The sequence below is a fragment of the Electrona antarctica genome (genome assembly GCF_951216825.1).
Source record: "Electrona antarctica genome assembly, chromosome: 17".
Taxonomy (NCBI): Eukaryota; Metazoa; Chordata; class Actinopteri; order Myctophiformes; family Myctophidae; genus Electrona; species Electrona antarctica.
The window spans coordinates 30,619,808-30,644,624 of record NC_136798.1 but is presented as its reverse complement, the minus strand read 5'-3'; the positions used below and the strand labels follow the sequence as shown (position 1 = coordinate 30,644,624).

The window sequence follows — 24,817 nt, the reverse complement described above, 5'->3', positions numbered from 1 at the left end:
CATTTAACACTTATTTTAATTCTGAGGACGTATCAATTTGGAGGTCATTGTTGGCACAAAGAAGTTTGAGAACTACTGATTTAGAAGGCATTTGTATAATCTGCCTCAGGTCTAAATGGTTAAATGCATCTTTGATAGAATACAAATGTTCCCTCCCTTGCCCCCTGACCCCGTGTCAAATCCTACCTGCGGCTTTTTACTGCATAACACCCACCCCCCCACCCTCTCTCTCCTGCCTTCTCGCTCTCTATTTACTGTCGTAAAGGTTTTCCCCCCAAGCACCTGTTTTTATGGGTTGTTAAACATCGCCTTTTTACCTTTCCTACAAAGAAAAAACCTAGAAAAAAGAATTCCAGAAATCTTTCGAATGTTTCCACAAAAACCTCAGATGTTCGTGAGCTTTTAGATCGTCTATTGTCACTGAATGTTCGCCCCCCAGAATAGCACTTGAAGTTGTTAAAGGACCGTGAAGTGGACTTTTCAACCTATCTTCATATAATAGGTCCTCACTAATAATCATGATAAAATGGCACAATTTCTTCCTACTCAGTCTGTGTCTCATAGGAGGGCTGTGGGCAGTTTAGAAACCGTCTTCCAGTGACATCATTAGGCAGATTATTTTTTAAACAATATTTTTTGTTGATTAGTATTTGTTAGTATTCCCCATCGATGATGTCACTGGAAGATGGTTTCTGAACTGCCCACAGCCCTCCTATGAGACACAGACAGAGTAGGAAAAAAATTGCGCCATTTTTTCAAGATTATTAGTGAGGATCTATTATATGAAGATAGGTTGAAAAGTGGTGAAGTGGTCCTTTAATGCTGCAGAGGGACAGGCCTGAAGCGTCACACTTTAGTTTTTTTGGTGGCTCGTTGCATTGTCCTCTGTTCTGCCTCCACCCATGTGGTTCCTTAGCAGGAGGAAAACAAACGCATTGCACACACGCACGCACGCGTGACCCTGGAGGCTTGTGAAAGAGTTGTGGAGGAAGAGAGAGAGAGAGAGAGAGAGAGAGAGAGAATCAACATCATCTGATCTGAACCCACTGGAACAATGCTGTCATGGCTTTTCATCTGTGTGTGCGTGTTAGAGTGAACAGAACCGCGTGTAGGCCTACAATACGTTTGTGTCTTTGTGCGTGCATGTATTGTATGTGTGTGTGTCCTTGTACTGTATGTGTGTGTTGATGAATACTCGTGTGTGTGTGTGTGTGGGGGGGGTCTATTTGACAGGTGGGCGGGGACACATGTGCTTCCTGTTCGCCACGAGAGCACAACTGATCCCAGTGACCCTTGCACAAAAGAAAACGTGTTTTAACCTTGTGCTTAAAGTAAATGGAACTGTTTGCTATTTGACAGGTATACAAAATGTAACTACATTTCCATCACGCATATGATACAAGCTCTCGGAGCGCCCCAGTGAGTCACCGAGGAAGAGTGTGTACCACATACATGAGGATTTTGTTGTCGTCGGGCAGAAATCTCTTATCGCTCTCCATATTCAAACTTGTTTTCCTTTCGTAAATGTTATGCCTTACTTGATCATACTGTAGCTTCACACAATTATTAAAAGTAACAGATCTACAAACTCGAGAGCTTGTAGATCTGCTGCCTTTGATATTTTAGAATTTCGATCCAGAAAAGAAACGGTTTTGGACATACCATGAGGTTTCCACCCGACAGAGATGATGTCGTCCTTCTCACAGCTGTCCCTGGTTCGAATCTGCATGACCTGAGGCACTTGACTGCATGAAAGGAAAAGAAGAAGACCCCCCTACTGTTTCTCTGTTTACTGTCCTAGCAGTTTGTCCTAATTATTCCTAGATTTTCTAAATAATTGTTAAATAGCAAAAATAGCCAATCTCCAATCTCCCAATTGTGAGTTTTTATTTTTATATATATATATATTTTTGCTATTCTTGAAATGGGGCTTACGTGGCTAAATGTATTTGTGTAGGTTTGGGCACGCATGCATGCATGCACAGTTGCACACACACCCTATTTTCTTCAGTGCTAAACCCCTTATCCCTAAACTGATGTAAATCGGCTAGTTGAACAATTTTAATATGTTTTTCAAAATAGTTAAAAAAGGCAAAGATGTTTAGGGATAAGGGGTTTAGCACTGACGAAAATAGGTCCCTATATCTAAATTGTCTGTCTGTCTGTCTGTCTGTCTGTCTGTCTGTCTCTGGAACACACACACTCATCATGATGTCATTTACCGGCTCCTCACAGACATGGCTTACTTCCTATGTTCATTTCCTTCCGACCAGACTCCACCTTCACTTCCTGTTTTAACAGAAGAGAGTGCATCTGTCTCACATGTCCCTGTGCTCTCTCTGTTCCTGTTCCTAGACTCTGGTTCTCAAAGTGGGGTCCGGGGACACCCAGGGGTCCTCGGGTGGGTTCCAGGGGGTCCCCAGCTAAATGATTGATAGTTAAGAACCAAATGGACCCTTACAGGCCTCTAACTCCTAGAGATGTAACAAAATGGAGAAAATATTATTTTCCTGTTTCGTCCCATGCAGTGAAGTGACTCCCAACATTAACATGGAGTGTTATTGAACGGCTTAGTGTGAAAGTTATAACAACGGCCCTAATGCTTCTGCTAACAACTTCACTGCGATTTGAGTTGAGAGGATTTGCTTTGACTGAAGCTGACGCAGGCCGGAATATTTTCTGGTCAGATGATCGCTATGGTGACTGGGCCCAAGGAATGTGGGAGTTCTGTGTGTGTGTGTGTGTGTGTGTGTGTGTGTGTGTGTGTGTGTGTGTGTGTGTGTGTGTGCGGGGGGGGGGGGGGGGGGGGGTCCAGGGGTCATGAGAATGACTCTGGTGGCTTTAATCGCCCGTCAGTCACTGCGGGTTATGACAGAGGGTTACGCGGTCTCGGCCCGACGTGGTCAGGAATTTGGTCTTCTGGCATCATATGGACGGGTGAACCCGCTTGGCTGAGGGTGCCGATCTCAGCTGTCCCTTCGCGGGATTTATAAAAGCATTCGTCTGGTCTTTGGTCTGCCTGCCAGCAAGCTGTCTCTCCTCCCCCTGTCTGCCTCTGTGTGTGTGTGTGTATTTATGTTCATAAGCGCTTTCAACCTGGCGTGTGTCTATTTTTGGGAATGTCACTGTCAGCGAAAACATTTTTCAAATGATGTTCAATTACAGCAAAAGAATATCAGATCTGCAACGCGACGCGTTGTGAGCTTGCAGGCATCAGGACCAGACCCCAGGTTCAGAAGCACTACAACAATCAGTTAATTCTTGTCTTAGTGGGTCACCTCTGTAAATAACGTGTTCACCCACGGCACTCCTGAATTACATTGTTTCATTATCCAGTAGCACCTTACATTTATGTCATATCATGGTACGTAATAATATATAAATCTTTCCCCCTGTACAGTATGTCATGAAAAACTTGAGGGAATATTACTTTCCATTAGGATAGATTGAAATTAATAGATTCCCTTCCCTACTTCCTTCAGGTGTTACCGATGATACTAATTAAGGCTCTGTTCTATTTAGTGTACAGTGGTTCTCAAACTTTTTAATTTCCAGGACCACCATAACTCTGAGAGTGTTCAAAGTGGAACCAAATGGACCTGTAAGGGTCCATTTGGTTCCATTTGTACACTCTCAGAGTTACACAGTTACACACCTGTACGGGACCATTTGGAATGAGTGGAGTGACCTTTGACTCCTCTGACCCCTGTAGAACTATGGCGTGGAGTCGGACAACCTGAAGACGCTGGTGGGCCGGATGCGCTCGGCCTCGCACAACCTGCACAACGCGGCGTCCGAGCGCAGGAAGAACCCCGCCTACGACGGCGTCACCGCCCACAAGCCCTCCAACGCCTTCCTGACGGCCGTGGTGGAGCTGATCGCTGCCGCAAAGAGTCTGCTGACCTGGCTGGACAGGTAATGACACACCATTGGTTGAAGATTGATTGGCCTGTCACATAATTGTCTAATCGTAATTATTTAATCGTGATAATTGTTTCCATGTTGGAACATTTTCTTACATTTTCAGCAGCTATTTCTGCTTTAAGTATAACATTATTGGTGAACTCACAAGTGTGCGTACAAAAGAACGAACACGCCAAGAGAATACACACACACACACACACACACACACACACACACACACACACACACACACGCACAAACGCACGGAGGGACAGTGAGGCATTCTTCACTTAACTGTCAGTGAGGAATTCAGGTGATGAGGACGTTAACAGCGTTGTTAACGAGTATCTTCCTGTCCGGCTCCTTTAAAAGCAGCGGTTTTACAGTCCAGACATTCCATCTGTCTTCAGGACGTCTTGCGGGCTTCATGTGTGTTATCTGGGCGGCTGTGGCTCAGGAGGTAGAGCAGGTCGTCCAATGATCCCTGGGTCGGCGGTTCGAATCCCGGCTCCTCCTGTCCACATGTCGAAGTGTCCTTGGGCAAGACACTGAACCCTCCAATGTGTTGGTCGGTGTGAGCTTGCCACCATTGGTGTGTGAATGTGGGTAGTGAGGACGCTGAGTGTCGACTGTTCGCCGCTTCACCTCCTAATGTATGAATGAATGAACCGCTTTGGACATTTGGAAAAGCGCTATAAAAATGCAATTCATTATTGTCTCTGTCGGGCACAAACCTTGTATTTCTGTATTTCTTTCTTTTTTCGTAAATTAATCAAAGAGTAGCAGATCTGCTACTTTTGATGCTTTTGAATTTGAATCCTACTTGTGTGTCGTTGACACACAAGTAGCAAAAAGTGTAGATCTACATTCTCACAATGTGTCATGATGCGACACGTTGTGAGCTTGTAGATCTGCTATTTGAAAGTGAAAGTGTCGGGGGGTGTGGCTTTTATAAATTGAACCAATGAAAAGTATTAACTCCTATAGCGCCATTGCCGAAGATTATTGTCAATTGAAGCCTAATTTTGATACTGACGCGAAGATTAATGGCAATTGCGCTTTTATAGTGCATTCGATCGATATGTGTAGCATCGTGACCCATTGTGAGCTTGTAGATCAGCTATTTTCAAATAGCTACAAAAAAGGATGTTTAAACTCTTTTTCATTTTAAGAGTTAAGAGCAAAGTTAGCAACACTGCAGAGCTCAAGACCCTGATGAGTGAGGAAGGCAGCGATTCAGGAGTAGTCCCAAGTTGGTGTTGGCTAGTCCACACTCTCACATCGCACTTATTTTACAGCGGGGACCCCCGTGGAAGACCCTCAAGGACCCCTGGGGGTCCCCGGACTCCATGTTTAGAACCAGTCGCAATGCAATGCAAAACGACACAGCTGCAAGACGACACGCTTCGACATAACGCAAAGACATGTTGAAGAATGTCTCTCTATCAACGTGATAACATATTGTACATTTATTTACAGTAGATGGGTGGCCACGTAATCCTGGCAGTGTTGGCAGTCTTGTGTAACTCCGTGGCTTGTATGGACCTGAAATGCATTCCGAAGAGCCTGGCAGTGTGAAATCACAACAAATCGTCCCTGTGTTGGGTGGAAACCTCATGTGTCCAAAACTGTTACTTGTCCAGGATTCAAATTCAAAAGTATCAGATCCACAAGCTCAAAATGCGTTGGTTTCTGCCCGACAATATAACAACATTACATTGTCAGATATCTGCAGCTGTTGAGTTTCTTTCAACACATGTCATGTTGTGCAGGGTTTACTGAAAAGCACCATACATTAGTGGAGGACATTAGCCAAGTACTTCTACTTCTATAACTCCACTAGTTTAGTTTAATTTAGTTTATTCGTTTTTATTTTTTCCATACAAAATTTGTTTACGTCTACCCTTTTGTCATTTAACTTAAAATAATAAAAAATTATATATATATATATATATATATATATATATATACCCCTTTTACAGGTTTTCAAACAAACAGTTCATGTGTCTCATTTCTACTGAACAATGTAATATTCAAGTAAAATAATAAAATAAAAGTGCTATACATTATAGTCGCAGTAATGTCATTTCCACAAAAAAACAAAACACTTCATAGCTAATTAAGCACTATGGCCAAAAAACCCTTGATTTGTAGCTTTACTCTTTGTAGCTATTTATTACTTTGTTTTTGAATACCTGCTTAAGTTTATCCTTAGCTCCACATTCTTTCAGTTCATCATTACATCTATTCCATAGCTTGACAACCTTTATCGTTATACATCTACCTACATCTCTGAGGCAAATATAGTACTTTTTTCCTCTACTACAGGTACAGTTATATATTAGATTTATATTAATAGATATGAAGGCCACAGCTAGATTTTTCGGCCACTTGTACAGTGGTTGTGTTTTGTGGAGTTGAAGAGGAAGTGACTGATGGCATATTTTGTGTGTGTGTGTGTGTGTGTGTGTGCGCGTGCGTGTGTGCGCGTGTGGTCTATCAGGACTCCTCTGACGGGGATCAGCGACTTCTCTGGGACCAAGAACAGCATCATTCAGCTGTGTCTGGAACTGACCTCCACCGTGCAGAAGGTCAGCCACGTCTCACTGCTTTCACACCTTCATTCCTTTAATTTTATTATCATTGATTTATTCATTTTTATGTTAGAATATTTTTTCTAATTCAAATTCCTGAAAATTTGGTTTACACATTAATGACTAAATCCTAAATGAAAAAAATAAACACAAAAGAGAGTGACCCATAAACATGGCTCTGCGACCCAGTGTTTGGGAAACATCGAAGTAGAGAAGGTTAAAAACACAGAGAATGATGAAAGAGTGTTTCCTGCAGGAAAAAGCTTTGCCTAGGGGGAGGCCAGGGGGGACTCTCAGGCCTACGCGCACAATCCGCACATTCACGTTAATGTTGTGCTCAAAAAAGGTCTGCTGGCCTCCCTGCATCCTAAGTCAGATTCAAATCTGTGGCATCATGAGCCGTGTGTGCGTGTGCGTACGTCCGGCTGAACCAATGGGGGTTATTGGTAGTTTAGTCATGTTCCACAACACTGCACATACAGTATCAGTCACCACGGTCAGTCACCACGCATGTTGCAATACACACCAACACAAGCTGTGGAAATCCAAACACTGACGCACCTCACTGAGTGAGGGCCTTCAACACATGTCACTGGATCTTAACATGTACAGTCGGTCTCCATCAGGGGCTGTGACTCATCTGGTGAGTGTACTTGCATTACTGTACTGTATGTTTGTGAGGACCACATGTCCCCACAAGTATAGTAGAAATAGACAATTCACTGTACCTGGTCCATGCAAGAGAAATGGTTCAAATGATAAATACTCGAGTCAAAAGTAATCAAATAATCAAAGAAAGATAGATATTACCGGTATGTACAGTACATACAGCATATTGTATCTGTCATTTGTTTAAAACTGTTCATTTTCATGATTCAAATTCAAAAACGGCAAAAGTAGCAGATCTACAACTACACGTGCCGTGTTTCGAGCTTGTGGATCTGCTACTTTTGATGCTTTGGTGTGACGCTGTATGATCAAGTAGGGCATACAGTACATTTACGGGAAAAAAAACACGTAAAGTTCGAAAATGGAGATAAGAGGTTTCTGCCCGACAGCAACGATATATACAGAAAGCAAATGTTGTATTACATACAGCATATATATGCACTTGATGTTTAGAACATTAGCATGTCAAAACAAAGTTGCATTACGATTGGTTGTAAGCTTTTGGATCCGCTGTTTTCACTATTCATCGTACGGCACTGCAAAAGCATATAGGGCTTAAAGTGGTTAAAGGAATTCAAAACGAACCATTTGCAATCAATTATCTAATGAAGTGCAAGCTGTAAGGGAACACATGTGTTCAGAATGTGTTTGGGGTGAATAAATGCCGCCTGACGTCGTTAACCGCTGGAGGAGTCTATCTGTGGGAGAGCCGCCCCGCATTCCGCCGCTCGCTCGGGTTTTGGTGTCTCAGATGGCTGTTTCACTTCAAGCCACTGTTTGTTATTGTATCTCTGTTTACCATTTTCTGCGGTTCCGAGATATACTTCCAGATAGGCTGTGAAAAGATCTCCCATCTTTCTCCACAGTTGAGCCTAATTTATTTACACTTTAGTTTAGTGTGACAGTGTCGCATTGATCAGTTCAGATTCAAACCCACAGTTTTGTGATATCTATGAGATTTAAACCCACAGTTTTGTATGAGATTTCAACCCAAGGTTGTGTGTGTTTCGTTGCAGGACTGCACTGTTTACGAGATGGAGGAGAAGATCATGGAAGTCGTAAGTGTCTGTTTTGCTTCTTTATCGTCTCTGGCCAGAGATCCTAATTGCACACGTATGCACACGCACATAGCCACATACACACACACACTGACACCCACGAAAAAGATCTTTTCAAATATCAGCCGACAAAGAAATACATGCGCATGCACAAAAACACACGCACGTTTAGCCTAAATACACAAACACTCGCTTCCTCTTTCCTGTCATACTGTATGTGCTGGCCGTCCTTGTCCTTGGTGTGTGTGTGTGTGTGTGTGTGTGTGTGTGTGTGCGTGTGCGTGTGCGTGCGTGCGTGCGTGCGTGTGTGTGTGTGCGTGCGTGTGTGTCATGTGGCTTCACAGAAGCCCTTCTATCCACTTCCTGTGTTAGGTAACACTTCCTGTGAGGGTTCAACGAAACCCACCCACAACTTCCTTTAAAACACTTTCAACCTGGTGTCTCTATTTCTGGCCATTTTTATTAGGTGAAGGTTTGACAACATTTTCAAAAACAGCAGATCCATGAGCTTAGTGGAGGGGAAAAAGGGAGAAGGCCCAAGTATAGAGCCCTGGTTTGGATCAGAACTCTGTTACTACTTGTTAGTTTGGTTCCAAATTACATTAAAGGGCCACTTCCCCTATTTCCAACCTACAGTATCTTCATGTAATTGGTCCTCACTGATGCTCATTAGTGACATCATCGATAGGGCAGGTTTGGTCATTTCAAACATTTTTAAACGTATCTTTCATTTAATGCACGAACGACGGCTTCTATTTCAGCATGCTAACTTTCCATGAAGAGAAAGGCTGTAATTAGATTGGAATTGGCAGGTGTCCACTGTAAAAAAGGAGTTTTCATATTGGAAGATATTTTCGTCAATGATCATGAGTGTATTCTCTCTGTGTGCAGTCAAGGGCCCTGAACGGTGTCTGTGAGCAGACAGTGCGTGCAACCTCTGACCCTTTGAAGAGTCAGGTGACCTGCCTGGAGGAAGTCCGCATCACCAACGTCAAGCCTGGAGAGGGACTGGTGAGCACACACAAATAGCATATCAAAAGCATTTTAAGCTCAAATCTAAAATTAAATGACACATGCTGCTAGTTGGTGAATATTCAGCCACAATAGCCAAGATTGGCTATTTTCGTTGAAGGAGTTGACATTTTCATAGCGCTTTTCAACATACCCAAAGTTGCGTTTTATGAAGATAAATAGCCGAAATGATGAAAGGATGATGTTTTTCTCTCTTCCAGGGGATGTACATCAAATCAACATATGATGGACTACATATCATCACAGGAACCACAGAGAATGTGAGTGAGGGCACTCACTTAATATGGTTTCAAATAAATTACCACATAATACTTTTGCCATCATTGAACTGTACGACTTGTACGTGATGGGTTTTTGTATTTTCATAATAAGTGTTGCTGTAGACTAGAGTGTTTCTTCACTAATCGGTCTCATCTGTCTAGACTAAATCTAAATCCATTTTCAGATCGGGATACCAGGTTGATCCAATACGGAGAGAGAACACTAGAATTTAAGCTGATGAATTGTTTCTCTTATGATTGGATGAAATTGGCAACTCACATGAAAATGTATTTTCTTTTAAGCCTACCGATTTTGTCCAACCATCCCACAAATTGATTTAAGTTGCAATCCATAACGTCGTACGCGTGTGTTGTTTAGTCTCCAGCAGACAGAACCCAGAGGATCCATGCAGGAGATGAGGTGATACAAGTCAACAAACAGACTGTGGTATGTGATACGCACGCACGCACGCACGCACGCACGCACGCACGCACGATGTCTTCCATAACTTTTTTCATGATTTTGCGATGAGTGCATAACTGAGTCGAGAGGGGAGGCGGGCACATAGGTTTGTGAACCAATAGGGAGCCGGCGTCCCGTTCCAGCCCTATAGTTCCGCCCCTCTGTGCCCAGAAAAGCTCGGGTGCTTTTGATGGTGTTGACGTGCAGGTGTGCTGTGCTGTGATTTGTCCAGGTGGGCTGGCAGCTGAAGCACCTGGTGGGGAAGCTGAAGGCGGGACCAGGGGAGGTTGTGCTGGTGGTGAAGAAACGCCCCTCTGGGACATCCTGCAGCTTTGCCCCCGCGCCCCTGAAGAACCTGCGCTGGAGACCCCCGCTCGTGCAGGTACAATACACACTTTGGTTTAGTTTTAGTCATAGTATTATTTTAATTATTTCTCTTGCCATGGCACAAATCATTGTGCACAGACGGACGCATCATGATGAAACAGGGTGTTCCTAGCTTAGGACAGCCATCATGCCATGCACACACAGTCACACACAACACTTCCTTGGTTAAATAGAGGCTAAAGCCTTGGAGGCTTTCAATTCACGTCTGATGAATAAGAGGCTAAAACCTGGAGGCTTTCAATTCATGTCTGCTGTTTGTTCTGCTGAGGCCCTGTCTGTTTGGGGCACAAGTCTTAATTAGAAACAACAGGTCTTCCTCAGCCTACCCAGAATGGGGGGGGGGGGGGGGGGGGGGGGGGTGTGTGTGTGTGTGTGTGTGTGTGTGTGTGTGTGTGTGTGTGTGTGTGTGTGTGTGTGTGTGTGTGTGTGTGTGTGTGTGTGTGTGTGTGTGTGTGTGTGTGTGTGTGTGTGTGTGTGTGTGTGTGTGTGTGTGTGTGGTCCTGAACAATGGACCCCTTCTTCTTCTTCTTGGAAGAACATGAAGACAGCGTTTAAACATGAACCTCACCCTCTTCAACGATGTCAGACGTCTATTGTGACACGTGTTAAAAAGTAACTTACTTGAGTACGACTTTGAGGTGCTTTTACTTTACTTGAGTATATATACTATATATATAGTATTGGTCAATTATTTGAAAACTTTTGTTACTTTTGGTACTGCAAAAACAAACATACAAACATACATCAACCCTATTCATAAATAGCCGATCTACGAGCTATTTTCGAAAGATTTTGATTTTTTTTTTAAAACTTTTGTGAAAACAAAACTGTAATGGGACATTGAGTCTTTTTCATGTATGTACAGGTATATTTTTGATGCCAATACTACTTTTCTCTTTTAAGTAATTCAGGACTTTTAGTTACTTAAGTAAAAGTACGTCTTCCACCACTGCTCCATCCAGAGAAGGTGACTAATATCGTTGCTGTCGGGGCAGAAACCTCGTATCTCCGTGTTCTACATTAACACCCTACTTGGTCGTACTACAGCCTCACACAAAAGTATTAAAATTAGCAGATCCACAAGACACATTTTGAGCTTGTAGATCCGCTACTTTTGTTTTGATGCTTTTGAATTTTAATCCTGAAAAGTAACAGTTTTGGACATATGAGGTTTCCACCCGACAGAGACGATGTGTTAAAGACAATGGGACAATGGTGAATTGAGCCAGTTAGAGTTGGGTGTGTTGTTTGTTTTAGGAAGAAATGCAGGATGTGTGTTTAGGGGGAGATAGGCTGAAATGAATGTCCCGTAAAATGTCACCCCCTCTAATCTTAGTAAAAGGTGCCCCTAAAGGTGGAAGGTCGGTCGGTGGAGTTCTTAGGTCATTTCGGATGTACACACACACACACACACACACACACACACACACACCTCATACCATTTCATGACACAGTATTGTGGCTTTAAGCGGCACAAAACGGAATAGAGCTTGTTGTGTGTTTGGGCGGCTTTAGGGGAGAGAGATTCTGTCTGTCTGTCTGCTTTCACCGAATCATTGGTGTCGGGCAGAAACCTTCTATCTCCATATTTCAACTATTAATGTTTTTTTTTGTTTCATGATTTCATTTGCTTTGTCTGATTGTGTCGTGCAAAAATAGCCAATCAACCAGCTCCCAACGTGCTGCATCGTGGCGCTTTGTGAGCTATATGTAGATCTGCTATTTTCGCTATAAAAACCAAACCTAATCAAAGTGAAAGTTTGTTTAGTTTTAGTTTAGTTTTTTTTGTTTTTAGTTGTAGTTGCATTTAGTCCCAAGCTCTTTATACTTTTCAATTAAATCCCACAAACAAAAACAAATGCTGTGGATTCATTGGAACACAGGTCCTTTTTTTAATTTCCTGAAAAGTAATAGTTTTGGACATACAAGGTCTCCACCTGACAGCAATGAAATGGAACGTCTTAGCTTGATGCTAAGCATTAATGGAAGCATTATGGTTCATGTCTGGAGGCCGGGAGGAAGTTACTGAGGAATGCTCTTCTACTCTCAAATGCCCTTGAGAAAGCCAAGGTTTTTTTTTTAAGAAGCATTGTTGTACTTCCTCTTTTATGAAAACATTGACGTCAACAACAATTCTGCTTCTGCTAGAAATGTTAAATGGTGCATTTATATAGTGCCTTATCCAAAGCACTTTACGTACTTTAAAGTACATTACACCCGTTCACACTCTCATTCACACACACATTCTCACCGATGGTGGAGGATAATCATGCAAAGCACCAACCATCTCATCGGGAGCGGTTAGGGTTTCAGTTTCTTGCTCAAGGGCACTTGCACAGTAACACCGGGGGAACCTGGGTTCGAACCAGGAACGTTTCATTTCACTATTCATAAAAATATCTGCATATAGAGCACCGAAGTCCTGACGTCACTGTCAGTAGAGGGCGCCAGTCCACAGGTTTGTGTACTTTTTATTTGCATTGAAATCCCCAGGATTTTAGATCTCTTCATATAAGAACTGTGTTTTAAAAATAAACCGATCATCCCGCCCTTTTCACTCATATGGATATGAAGCGACTATATAAGCGACTAAAGGTGGAAATGTACAAATATACCCAAAGAGTAACACAATAAGCGCTAGAAACGAGTCAAACAACCCAGAGACTACATTTCCGGGTAGACGGGGTGGCTGCAGCTGCCCGTCACACAACATAAACTGACATGTTCATTTTTTTTTTTTTTTTAATATATTTAATGTTTTGTGGTTAGTACGAGTCGAGTCACCGTCAGCTGAGCTTACGTCAACGAGGAATCTCAGGAACGCAATGTGTTTACAGCTGGGTATATTAGCAGCGACATTGCTTTCATATGTAGTTTCAAGACTTTTGCGGCCAAATTAATTCCATTTTCTCCAGAAACTGGCTGTATCAAATATGAATGGACATCATTAACGACGCACAGCCACCCCCCTGACGAAAGGCCGGGATGATCGGTTCATTTTTCAAACACAGTTCTTATATGAAGCGACCTAAAATTCGCAAATAAAAGAATACATGAACCTGTGTACTGGCGCCCTCTACTGAAAGTGACGTCAGACTTCGGTGCTCTATAGGTGAACATCAATGCACCAAGTTGATCTGTTTGCCTCATACATTTTGTATTTTCAGTTATTCATCATGACATTGACATATCGTATACATAATCAAGGTTTAATTGACAGGTGAAATCCATGAACTGGCCAATAACGACTCTTGTGTGATACTGTCTCGTCCTACCAGGCGGCCCCAGGTCTACACAAAGCCCCACCCACTGAAGACACTCTGGACGTTCACGCCAAGAAAGACAGACCCAACATCCTGGATCTGTACCTTCCTCCTCCTCCAAATGTACCCTATATCCCACGGTAAGAACCTCGTATTTATCGTAGTTATAACTTACTGGAGATCCATACAGGCAACATTTTCGATTGCTGAATTTTGTTTTTTTCCAATGGAAATGTCCTACAAAAAGGGGGTATTATAATCTGGGGACTAGACTACTTTGTCTTCAATTGAAAAATAGGAGTCGTCTTATATTCTGCACAATATGGTAATATTATTTATATTCTTTAACTTAAATCTTTTGAATAATTTTAAATGTAGGAAAAGAAGAACATTTTTACTCGAGTCATGCATGACCCATAAAAATACTTTTTCCACCACTGGGTAAAATGTTAAACTTAGTTCTCTCTCCTCCGTGTCGTGTTGTGGTGTTCTCTCCAGGGATGGGAGCACACATGCCAGTGTGAAGCTGAGGTGCAAGTCTCCCAACTCCTACCTGGACGTGGACGGGAGGAGGAGGTTCACCGTGGCCGACCTAGATCACAAGATGTCAGTGGCAGCTCCTCCCCCGGAACCCTGCCTCCTGCTGCAGGCTCCTGTACGCCTCCGACAGAGGGCCTCCACACGAGGTACACACACACACACACACACACACACACACACACACACACAGAGGCCTGAAGCCGATACTACAAATCGTCTGTTGCGTGTTTTTGTTTTGGAACTTTTCAAGATTCAAATTCCAAAACGTAAAAAAAAAATGCACAAGCTTGTAGATCTGCTACTTTTGATGCTTTCGTGTGACGCCTGTAGTTTGATCAGGTATGGCGTTAATTTACAAAAACAAACACAAGAAGTTAGAATATGGATGCTATCGTTGCTGCCCGACAGCAACGATAGCCTATGCCTTCTAAATTCTAAGAGTTATGAAACATTTATGTTGCTATTTCTACTGTATATAGCTCAAATCTAAAATGGCACAGATGGGTTATAATGGTGTTTATTTGAACTGTTTGCTTTGCAGGTAAACCTCGTCCGTTGTCCATGCCAGTGAACCCTGGCTCAGTGTTGTCTGATACGTCCTCCAGACCCTGGCTGGCTCAGGGAAGAACAGGTGAGCATGCTGTATATACTGTACTGTACTGTGTGTGATACACAATACACCCTCTTCTCATAGAACAACCATGGACCGCCTCCAACTAATCCAAAACGCTGCTGCCAGATTGTTTATCCAGGTCCAGCATCACTCGAGTTCTGCCTCCTTGCACTGGTTAATTTCAGGGTCCCATTCAAAGTTCTGCTGCTCAGCTCACTTATAGATCTCTGCATGGTCAAGGCCCTGGAATACTTCACAGGCTCATTAACCATGCTGGACAAACTGGAGCCGCGTCAGCCTGCATGCTTAGAATTGTTACCCTGTTGTTCATTAACTCTGAACCTCTGCTGACCAATTAACAGCGTTGGCTTTTTATCCTTTGTTAACACTACTGCTACTGGCTTCACCTTGAGCTGTAAGGGTGTGTGGGGCTTTGTTCTGTTATTTTCTTAAGTAGTTTGTCTAAGATAGCATGGTATCTATGCTATTTGAGCTGCAATGAAAGTGTGATAAAGTATTATGACTGTATTATCTGGTATTTTGTGGGTATTCATTCATTTAATTGGTGTGAGATATCATTGACCTTTTTATGGTTTTTGAAGCCAGGTGGAACCTATAGATTTAACCGTTTCTTTTTGTACTGGAAGTGTAGCAGAGTCGCTCACAACCTCAGCGTGATGGCTAAAGTCTAACATCTCCCCTGAGTTCCAGGGAGTGTCGTTGGCAGTCAATGTGTGAAGTAAGGCCGTTTTCTGACTCTCCCCTCTTCTTCCTCCTCCCTCCTCAGGTCAGGACCCCCTCCACAGATACCTGAGCAGCGAGCGGATCCCCAGCACCATCGCAGAGGACGAGACCCCCTGCTTCCCCCTGCCGTACCGCGGGCCCGCCGCGGACCCCCGCCACGGCCTGGTGCGTGGCGTCGACCACATCAGAGGGAGCCAGTGCTTCATCAACGCCGACCTGCACAACAGCGCCACCATCCCATACCAGGAAACGCATGGCACCAAGAAAGGCCAAGGGGGGAAGGCCGCCGCTGCCATGGCCCCGCCCCCCACCACCGTGCTGTCGCCACCCACCGCTCGTTCTAAGCCCGCCCCCTCCTCCTCCATCCTGGGAGGCTTTCTGTCCCGCCTGAGGCTGCTGAGTCACTGAGAGTTTAAATTCCATATATTTATATTTTTCTAAACATTCACAAGGAGACTTCTTGCATTGCAAAACCCAAAAGTGTTTTTGCCTTTATTAGCCACTTTAACCCTGGGCGTCAAGATGTTTGAAAATTTGACAATTTCTGAACATTTTTGAAAATAGGGCTTAAGTGGATAAAGGACCACACATTTTCAACCTATCTTGTCTCCTCACTAATCCGTCTACTCACTGGCTGTGGACAGTTCAGAATCCTGCCTAATAGTGACATCATCTGTAGATGTTTTGTTTTGTTTTTTATTAATGCAAGAACAATGGCTTCTATTTCAGCGTGCTAATAGCTTGGAATCCCCATTGATGATGTCATTGGTATCTGAACTGTCCAGTGTCCACATCCCACCAAAGAGATACAAAAAAATTAGTAGACAGAAATGGTGCCATCTTTTAATTAGCATTAGTGACCACCAATTCTATGAAGATTAGGTTGAAAATGGGTGAAGAGATCATGTAAAAAGTTGCGAGGGACACAGAGGATATGATCCAACATATGCATCCCCCCCCTACACACCGTAGCTCACAACGAGTGAGGAAGTAGGGGTACGAATACGATGCCTTTGTTCGACGGCACTTCCACGAGACAGATTGTATTTTGACAGATATATCAGGGTGAGAGTTCCTCGGCTAGTGAACTGTGTTGGCGTGCTCAAGAGCAGAACCCACGCAAGAATCTCAGATAGCAATAATGCCACATGGTTATTATAATTATTGCGGCTGCTGCAATACCACTTGTGCCTCTGTTATGGATTATGTAAAACACTGTCCCAATCCTGCTGCTGCAATCTTCACTCAGTATTATATTTAACAAGACTTTTCTATCCTGTATTTTCTTGGAGCGGACATGGGACGTTTGTTCACTATCTTGCTCAAGGACACTTTGATATCTCAGTTATGAGAACCTGTGACCTTTTGTTCACAGGACAGCTTCTCTAACCCCCAGTGATTCAAGCACCCCCATAACTCTTGAGCGCGTACAAATGGAAACAAATGGACAGGTCTATTTGCTTCCATTTGTACGCTCTCAGAGTTAGACATGCATGGGTCCATTTGAACCGTGGCGGTCCCTGGACTCCACTTTGAGAACCTTTGCACGAGACCACCTTGCTTGGTGGTTGAAATCTTCAAGAATCTGCACCAGCGAGAGCAATTTGCGGTTAAGTGCCTTGCTCACATGCTCCTCGCTAGCAATTGTTCTCACAGTTCCTCATTCACTTTCTCTGTACCCAGACTTTACATGGCGCGTCTTGGCATTCGATTTACGTAACATACGTTTTTGGCTATGTTAAGACTGGCCCCGCTAATCCGAGATTCAGATTGGAGTGATTGGTTATCAAATCAACACATGGAAACTGGTCTTTGTGAATAGGATTTGAACCACATTCCTAGATGGATTGAAAAGCGATTGAATTCTTACAAATTGATTTTGCCTGTGGTCTGAACTAACTTAACTAAGTAGGAATCGTCCATTTTGGACGGGTTGTCTATTTCCATTTGTGCACTCTCAGAGTTAAATTAACACTGAGGATATTACAGTGTCGATAGGGGGGTTCCAGTATAGATTATTTATTTAGGTGATTCTCAACCTTTTTCATTTCAAGGACCCCCCCAGTTTGATATCGTCTCTGTCGGGTGGAAACCTCATATGTCCAAAACAGCTAAAGTAGAAGATCGTAAAGCTCGAAATCGAAAAGCTTCACTTGGCACCGCTTTTCGAGCTTGTGGATCTGCTACTTTTGATGCTTTTGTGTGACACTGCAGTATGATTAAATATATGGCATTTATTTACAAATGTTTTGAATATGGAGATAACATAAGAGGTATCTGCCCCACAGCGACAGTTTGCCCATTGGATTTTAGTTTTAGTTTTCCCTCTGGGGCCCATGGGGCTTAGCGCTGGGCTTACATCAGCACGCGGCTAAAGCACAGAAAAGTGTGAAAGCACTTGAAAAGCTGCTGTTGCTGCACATTCCTCTCTCCAACAACCCCAGAGGACTGTAATACCAGAACCAAGAACACTTAACGCCTTGCTTCTCTTATCTAAGCTATCCTTACTGTTGTAATTACTTAAATTATTTAGTTAGCACGGACACAATGCCTTGTAAATATGTATGTCTAAAAGCTGTCTCATTTTCAAACAATATTTCTGTATATATTGGGGACCAGTGTGTTTGTATTTCAGTGCTATATAGATAGAATTCAGGTGAACTTCTCTAAAGCTTTACTAAGTCACATGGAAATGATGCAATTCTAACATGTGGCTTTGGAGTTGTATATCTGTTCCACATTGAAACATTTCTCATAGCATTGTGAGGTAGAAGCGCGTGTGTGTGTGTGTGTGTGGTTGTGTGCATGCGTTGAACCTGGGTCAATAGTGGCATTTATACAAACAAATAAATAAATACATATGGGTTTCAAGTACAGATCGTTACAAATGTACCTGAAAGTCCATTTACTACACTTTTGTCTGACTGATTATTTAAAGGATGATTATACCTGACAATGCCTGCATTGTGTTGATTCAGACACCCCTTTGCCGAGTCGTAACAAGTCTAACACAAAATGCCGCTACTATTTTGACCAGTGTTCCTCAAATGTTTTAATTTCATGGACCCCCATAATATAAGAGTGTACACATGTATACACTCAGGGTTACAGACCCCCTATGGAAGCCGGAGGGTCCCTGGAGGACCCCCTTTGAGAACCACTGATTTTTTAATTTTGACCCATTAGAGGTCTGGGTTGAACATTGAAAGAGTGGGTGTGATTATTTCATCACCATCTGGTCTTAAACATTTCAAGTGTGGCTTTATACTTTGGAATGTAAGCTAGTAGATGCAATGCAACAATACAATAAATTCAATTTAAATAATCAAGAGCACATTGCCTGTCTCGTGTCCTTACTTGCTGCTGTAGTGATTTCCACATTTCTTCTCAGATAATTCAATCATTATCTATTCTACACTGTACAATTAGCAGTGTTAACTCCGAGAGGGTACAAATGAAAAATTATTTCACCGTATGTAGTATGGGTATAGATGTCAAACGAAAGCATATAAGTCAATGCAATACAAAAACAGCTACTTTGAGGTCAGCTGTATGACATGCTAATATGCTAGGCCTTAAACCCCCACTTTTATTTCTTCCTTTTTGTAAAGCACTTTGAATTGCCTTAATTAAAGTGTATGTATGGATGTTTGCTCGCTCAACAACATAGTATTGTAATGGACACGGCGCCATCTAGTGGTCAACCTCGTTACCACACTTAAACAGATTGGCAGCATCTGTCAGGTTAAATTTGCATGTGAAAGTGAACTTTTCTAAACAGCTCGCAGCTCTAACAATAAGACACATCGGGAATGCATGCAAGAGTGTAGTCAGAAAATACACATACTGTATACTTATTGATGAATTAACAAATTGTGGTACCAATTTCATTCCACTGGCATGGTGTATACTGTACATTCTTTCCCCTCTGTACCTTCTCTTAATAGATGTATGCACTAGAAAGCAATTGATGTTTGTATTCTATGGCTAGTTTTGTTTTGATTGCTTTTGATCTGCTACTTTTGATGCTTTTAGAATACGGAGATAGGAGATTTCTGACCGACCGCAACAATACTGTCACTGAATATTCTAAGGCCCTGCCCAGACTGGCATCCCAAATCTGATTTGTGGGCTATCCAGATTAGAGTTGCATTGTTTTTATGCAGTCTAAACAGCAAAAACAGATTTGAATCACATTCCTCAGCCACTCCATTTCAAAGACAAATATTGCACTTTTGAATCCACTTAACTACAAGTAGTAATTAACCAATCATTAAGCCATATTTCAAATATAGTGGAAATAAGATCTACAGTACAAGCTCACAATGTGTTGCGATGCATTTGTGAGCTTGTAGATCAGCAATTTATTTTTTGTAAGTCAAAATTGTAAAACAGCAATGTATTGATAATAAACAGAAAATGTACTTTGTAATTTGTGCTGTTAAATTCTTACTGTTTAAACAAGTGCTCCAGTACTGGAACTCAAGTAGGCCTACACATTTGTTTGACAAAACTTTCACTTGTAGTAGTCAAGGAGTAATATTTTTACTGTACTGCCGTTGAGAACTTTGTCCAACGCTGGTTACCGCCAAGAAACATTGTGAAATAATCTACCAAACACAAATGTCATTTTTTTTAGATTAATACACACTATTTATTTACACTATTTACAATAATAATACAATGAATATAGGCTATTATAAAGACACTATTTACAATGAGAATTGATCGGGTGGGAATTTTGTGAAAACAGCACTTCCAGATGCGCCATGTCCAGCTCCAACCCAGGTCTGCTGACTGCACAGCTCTCACCTAGTTCTGGAAGGAAGGGAAAACAGATGTCAGCTAAAAACAAAGGACCCCACAATTGTACTTTGAAGTAATAGGTGCAATAGTTATCGACCTACTGTAATCTTTCTATTAATTTACCAATCTGTGTGTGTGCGCACGCTTGTGTGTTTGTGTGCACAGTTCAGTAGGCTCTAAGCCAGGGGTCTTCTAGGCAATGATACAGAAAGTAGGCAAAAGCCATACAATGGAAGAATGAGACCTATGCCTGCTGTACATGTCCTTTAATGCCAGGAACACAGGAAGACGATGGCTGCTCTTACAGAATGACACAATGTAACTTAAGTACTATAACTTACCCTGCTCTGGAACGCTCTGGGGGCGTTATTCCTCTGGAGCGCTCTGGGGGCGTCCATGGGCGCTTCAATCAGGATGGCGAAATGTGGTTTCCTCATGGGCTCTGGAACCTTCTGTTGGAGAAAATGGAATCATTTTTAACTTGAACTTGGAACAAATTTTCAGAAACTGAACTGCTAGAAAATTCATGTATTTTTTGTTCTGTTCTACAGGTGCATTTTTGATGTCTCTGCTTACAGTTTTGTTGAAAGTGAGCTTAGCCTAGTTCAACCCAACTCATCGATGTTATTTATGGGATCAAGTAAAACAATCCTCTCACATGAATAAAATGCAACTTTAGAGTTCTTCAGCGATGGATGGCTGGTCTAACTAAACCACACAATGTATTTATTAGGTTGCTTCATTTCTGATGTACTTACTTAAAAAAAAGAAAGAAAATGTTGTAACTTTGGTCACCATTGAGAACATGGGAAATATACCTGTGAGAAACAAGCACAAAGCATTGTAATGCACTTGACCACATTGATTGAAAATTTTATTAACAGTTTGCAGAATTACAGTACATTTCAAGCACAAACTCAATACAAAGGCTGTTAACTGTGAGTGGACGACCCAATTAAGCATTACACTTGTTTACAACAGGGTCCACCATGTTCAATTCATCAAAACATTTAGAGACGTACAAATAGACACTTCTATATAGACAAAGAACAGAACAGGAATTCATCATAATGGAGGTAAACATGGAAAAGAAACATATACAGTGAGGGGAAAAGGGGGGGGGGGGGTGGGAGGGGATTCAGATTTTACGGGGGCCAGTTTCGAATTGCAGCCATCCGTAGGTGCCCTTTGAGAGTGGTTTTGAAGGAGTCAAGGGATTCGCATGTCTTAATGACTGTTGGTAGGGCGTTCCACATTTTGGTGGCATAGGAGCGAAAATAATTTAGTCCCTTGTTTGTGCCGAATCTGGGTTGTACATGGTTCGTTGCACTCCCTCTGGTGTTGTGGGTGTGGACTTCGTTAACATTAAGGAAGTATCTAGACAGGTACATGGGTATCTTGGTGGAGTATCGAATCTTGTGGACCAGACCCATTGCAAGATGCTGTACTCTGTCGTCGACCCTAAGCCATGCCAGTCTGTCAAAGTGGGCAGGGGTGAGGTGGGTTCGGGGGGTGAGGCCAAGTAGGAGCCTGACCAGTTTGTTTTGGGAAGTCTGGAGCCTAGTTTTAAGGGCCTTTGAGGTGCTGTGGTACCAGGAGGTGCATGCATAGTCAAATAAGCCTTGTACGAGGGCTCCTGTTAAGGTCTTCAAGGTGTTTTTGTCGACCAGTGAGGAGATCCTGTAAAGGAATCTTGTTCTTTGGTTGACTTTTTTGATTACGTTGGTGGCCATTTTATCACCGGAAAGATTAGATTACATGATGTAAAGTTGTTCATTATGCTTGTAGGCATACACAATGACCAAAAAAAAAACATAATAAAAAAAAAAGATGTACTTACTTGAAGGTGCTTGACTGGTGGCTTTCCAGGTACACCAACTGGTCTCTTATAGAGATGATCCAGGTGGGTAGGGGTCTTCTTCTGCTGCATGGAGGCTGCTACCTTCATCACCCTCCTCCACGCATCACCGTGGGTTCTCTTCTTGGTGACCCTTGAGTTGTTGACCACCTGCTGTGAGGAAGAGGAAACATGTGTTAGTCTATATGTTTTCATCATCACTCACATAAAAAACAACAACAACCACACTCACACATATTATTTTTGAGCATTTCATCTGCATCAGCAGTCACAGAAATGGAACGAACGTGTTTCTGCCTATTGGCCTTCATCAGCGTATGACAGCCAAAACTATTTTGTTTTGTTTTTGCACCCAAATCTGCCCCTGACAGTTCTGACAACGGTTTGTTTTTAGTTGAGCGTGCCGAACCTTTGAAGTTACATCATCATCACTCAGACATGGCAATCAACTCACCTGCTTGGCTGCTTGGACGCGTGGGACAGCAGCTACCTTCCTCTGGAACACCACCGGCCTGGGGTTGGTGGGCTCTACATGGCTGGTCCAGGTGGAGCTGTTATCTTCTCTCTGTGGGAGAAAATGCAGTGATTTGTAACTTGAGCTAGGTTCCTTCATTTAATTTTAATTTCATGTAGATTAGCATCACTCAGACATGGAAACCAACTCACCTGCTTAGGAGCTTTTCCAGGTGAGGCAATAGGGACCCCCCTCAGGACACAACGCCCAGGGTTGATGGGGTCAAAGTGAAAGCTCCAAGCCATGGTGTCACCTTCATCCACCTGTGGGAAACAAATGGAGTGATTTGAGCCAATTTCCTAAGAATACTTTAAGTAAATCAAAGTCCATTTTCTTTAATTAAAGAGTTTTGTTTTAGCATATTTTTCAGGCAATCTTTTTCATGTCTCTGTTTGCAGTTTTAAGGTCTGTAGAATGTCAGCTTTGAGCCTATAGTTTAAGCAGTAGCTTGATCCTCAATAGAGAATTCAACATTAAAACGGCTTAAGACATGGATGGCTGCTCTAACACAACTATAATGTTACTGATGCATTTATCTTTTTAATAGTAAAGATGTAGTTATTCTACATACTGTTACTGATATAGGCTATTTGTTAATTGCTCTGTTTAATAGTAAAGATGTACTTACTGGAATGTGCACCGCTGTGTCTCCTTCATGGCAGGGTCCATGTGGTCTCTTAACCGGTTGGTTTGGACCTCTCTGTTGGTGAAAATATTATGTCCATTAATTTTTTCCATTATCCTAAACTGTGTGTACAAACGGCTTAGTTTTTTTATACATTCTCAGAGTAAAATGTACGATTTCAGCACACACTTGACTATCCCCAGTATGTTCCCTCAGCACTACGTAGGGAGAGGGCACATATGGGGCTAACACTTGACTTGATGGAGATATTAGCCTACAATAAAGACTCCCCTTAAACGTCCTTAAGGCTTAATGTAGCCTAGAAACCAAGAAAAACGTTTGTATTACAAACCTTTTTTAGTCGGACTTTCAACCAACTGATTGTGTTGATTGAAGTTCAACTGTCAAAATCACCTTCTTTACTAACACGAAAAAACAAATTCAACGTTCGTTATGTGTTTCAATCGACGGACATCAATCATAACCCACCGAACATTTGTTCAATCGACGTTCATCATCATCAATCATAACCCCAACTGGGAACTGGGTGAATATACAACCTGAAAGCTGAAACCAACTTCACCGCGGTAACGGTTAACTGGTCCGAGCTATGGACGGTGGACCAGAGCTAAAGTACGGTACAATTGATGTCGATTGTCAACAAATGTCGGGTTAACGGACTGAATCAAAATCGTTTCAAGTTCAACTGTCACCTAAACTCGGTCTGTAGTGTACACAACATGAAGAATTAAGTTACTCTTCTACACAGTATCTAAAATGAAATGTACATACCTTCTCCATGGTGCGTTGTTTCATTGTTTCTCTGATTACGGCCGATGTCGACGTTAACCGAGCAGTGAGATTCAAATAATTATGATATAAAACCGTAAAAACGGATGTAAAGTGGAAAATGATATAAAACTGTATGATATAAACAAAACTGATATAAAATAAAACGGATTTCAATTCAAACTGCCGTAAAGCAAGTTATGAGAGATGATGAGAGAGCAGAGACGAGAGATGCTGAGAGGAGCTGTGAGAGAGAAGTTGAGAATGAAGCAGAATTCGCAGAGAAAGTCTTTTAAATCAAGAACGTTTGCTAAGACGCGCTGTGATTGGCCAAAAGGTCTCGCTTGGATGTCGCGCACCCTGGCCAAGACCTACGCTGAAAAGACTATCAGCGGAAGTGGCGGAAGTGTTGCGTGTAAGATAACTACGTCAAGCGGTGCTGCTGTGTTTACTAGTCCCCACCCAATGATCATTTCAGCGGGAATACATTTTCGGGAACACAACGCTGCGATTGGTCAAAAAACGTTAACTTCCGGGGGGGGTTACACGGCGGAAGTGCCGCCTTTCGATAGCTTATCTGCCTTAGGTTGTGACCAGGCTCTTCTTTTTCGCAGTTAAGTGAGCCTGGGACCGAGGCTAGATGTCGCGGGATGTCGCAAATCTACGAGCTATGATTGGCCAGTAAACTCCGTTGCGGGC

General features: G+C 42.5%; 2 protein-coding genes across 3 annotated transcripts in view; one reads left to right on the top strand and one right to left on the bottom strand.

Moving 5' to 3' along the window:
- Nucleotides 1-18,851, top strand: part of LOC306941259 (connector enhancer of kinase suppressor of ras 3-like) — a 43,237-nt gene extending 24,386 nt beyond the window's left edge. The window contains exons 3-13 of the mRNA XM_079526605.1: nucleotides 3,713-3,915; nucleotides 6,407-6,494; nucleotides 8,183-8,224; nucleotides 9,116-9,235; nucleotides 9,457-9,516; nucleotides 9,896-9,964; nucleotides 10,212-10,361; nucleotides 13,645-13,769; nucleotides 14,128-14,315; nucleotides 14,711-14,800; nucleotides 15,570-18,851. Coding sequence (XP_079382731.1) covers nucleotides 3,713-3,915; nucleotides 6,407-6,494; nucleotides 8,183-8,224; nucleotides 9,116-9,235; nucleotides 9,457-9,516; nucleotides 9,896-9,964; nucleotides 10,212-10,361; nucleotides 13,645-13,769; nucleotides 14,128-14,315; nucleotides 14,711-14,800; nucleotides 15,570-15,934 — 1,500 coding nt within the window. The 3' untranslated portion in view covers nucleotides 15,935-18,851. The remainder of the gene's footprint in view (nucleotides 1-3,712; nucleotides 3,916-6,406; nucleotides 6,495-8,182; nucleotides 8,225-9,115; nucleotides 9,236-9,456; nucleotides 9,517-9,895; nucleotides 9,965-10,211; nucleotides 10,362-13,644; nucleotides 13,770-14,127; nucleotides 14,316-14,710; nucleotides 14,801-15,569) is intronic.
- A 1,243-nt stretch (nucleotides 18,852-20,094) lies between these two features.
- LOC306940976 (uncharacterized protein) lies at nucleotides 20,095-24,364 on the bottom strand. Of its 2 annotated transcripts, none has more exons than XM_079526281.1 (8): nucleotides 24,122-24,364; nucleotides 23,333-23,404; nucleotides 22,857-22,967; nucleotides 22,645-22,755; nucleotides 22,173-22,340; nucleotides 21,091-21,150; nucleotides 20,674-20,784; nucleotides 20,095-20,344 (listed from the first exon to the last, which is right to left on the bottom strand). In XM_079526281.1, the coding sequence occupies exons 1-6, from the start codon at nucleotides 24,143-24,145 to the stop codon at nucleotides 21,124-21,126; spliced, it is 513 nt and encodes a 170-aa protein (XP_079382407.1). In that variant the 5' UTR covers nucleotides 24,146-24,364; the 3' UTR covers nucleotides 20,095-20,344; nucleotides 20,674-20,784; nucleotides 21,091-21,123. The 2 variants fall into 2 exon arrangements, with proteins under 2 accessions (XP_079382407.1, XP_079382406.1); XM_079526280.1 differs by having other exon boundaries at nucleotides 20,101-20,344; nucleotides 22,173-22,343.
- Between the last annotated feature and the right edge of the window lie 453 nt (nucleotides 24,365-24,817).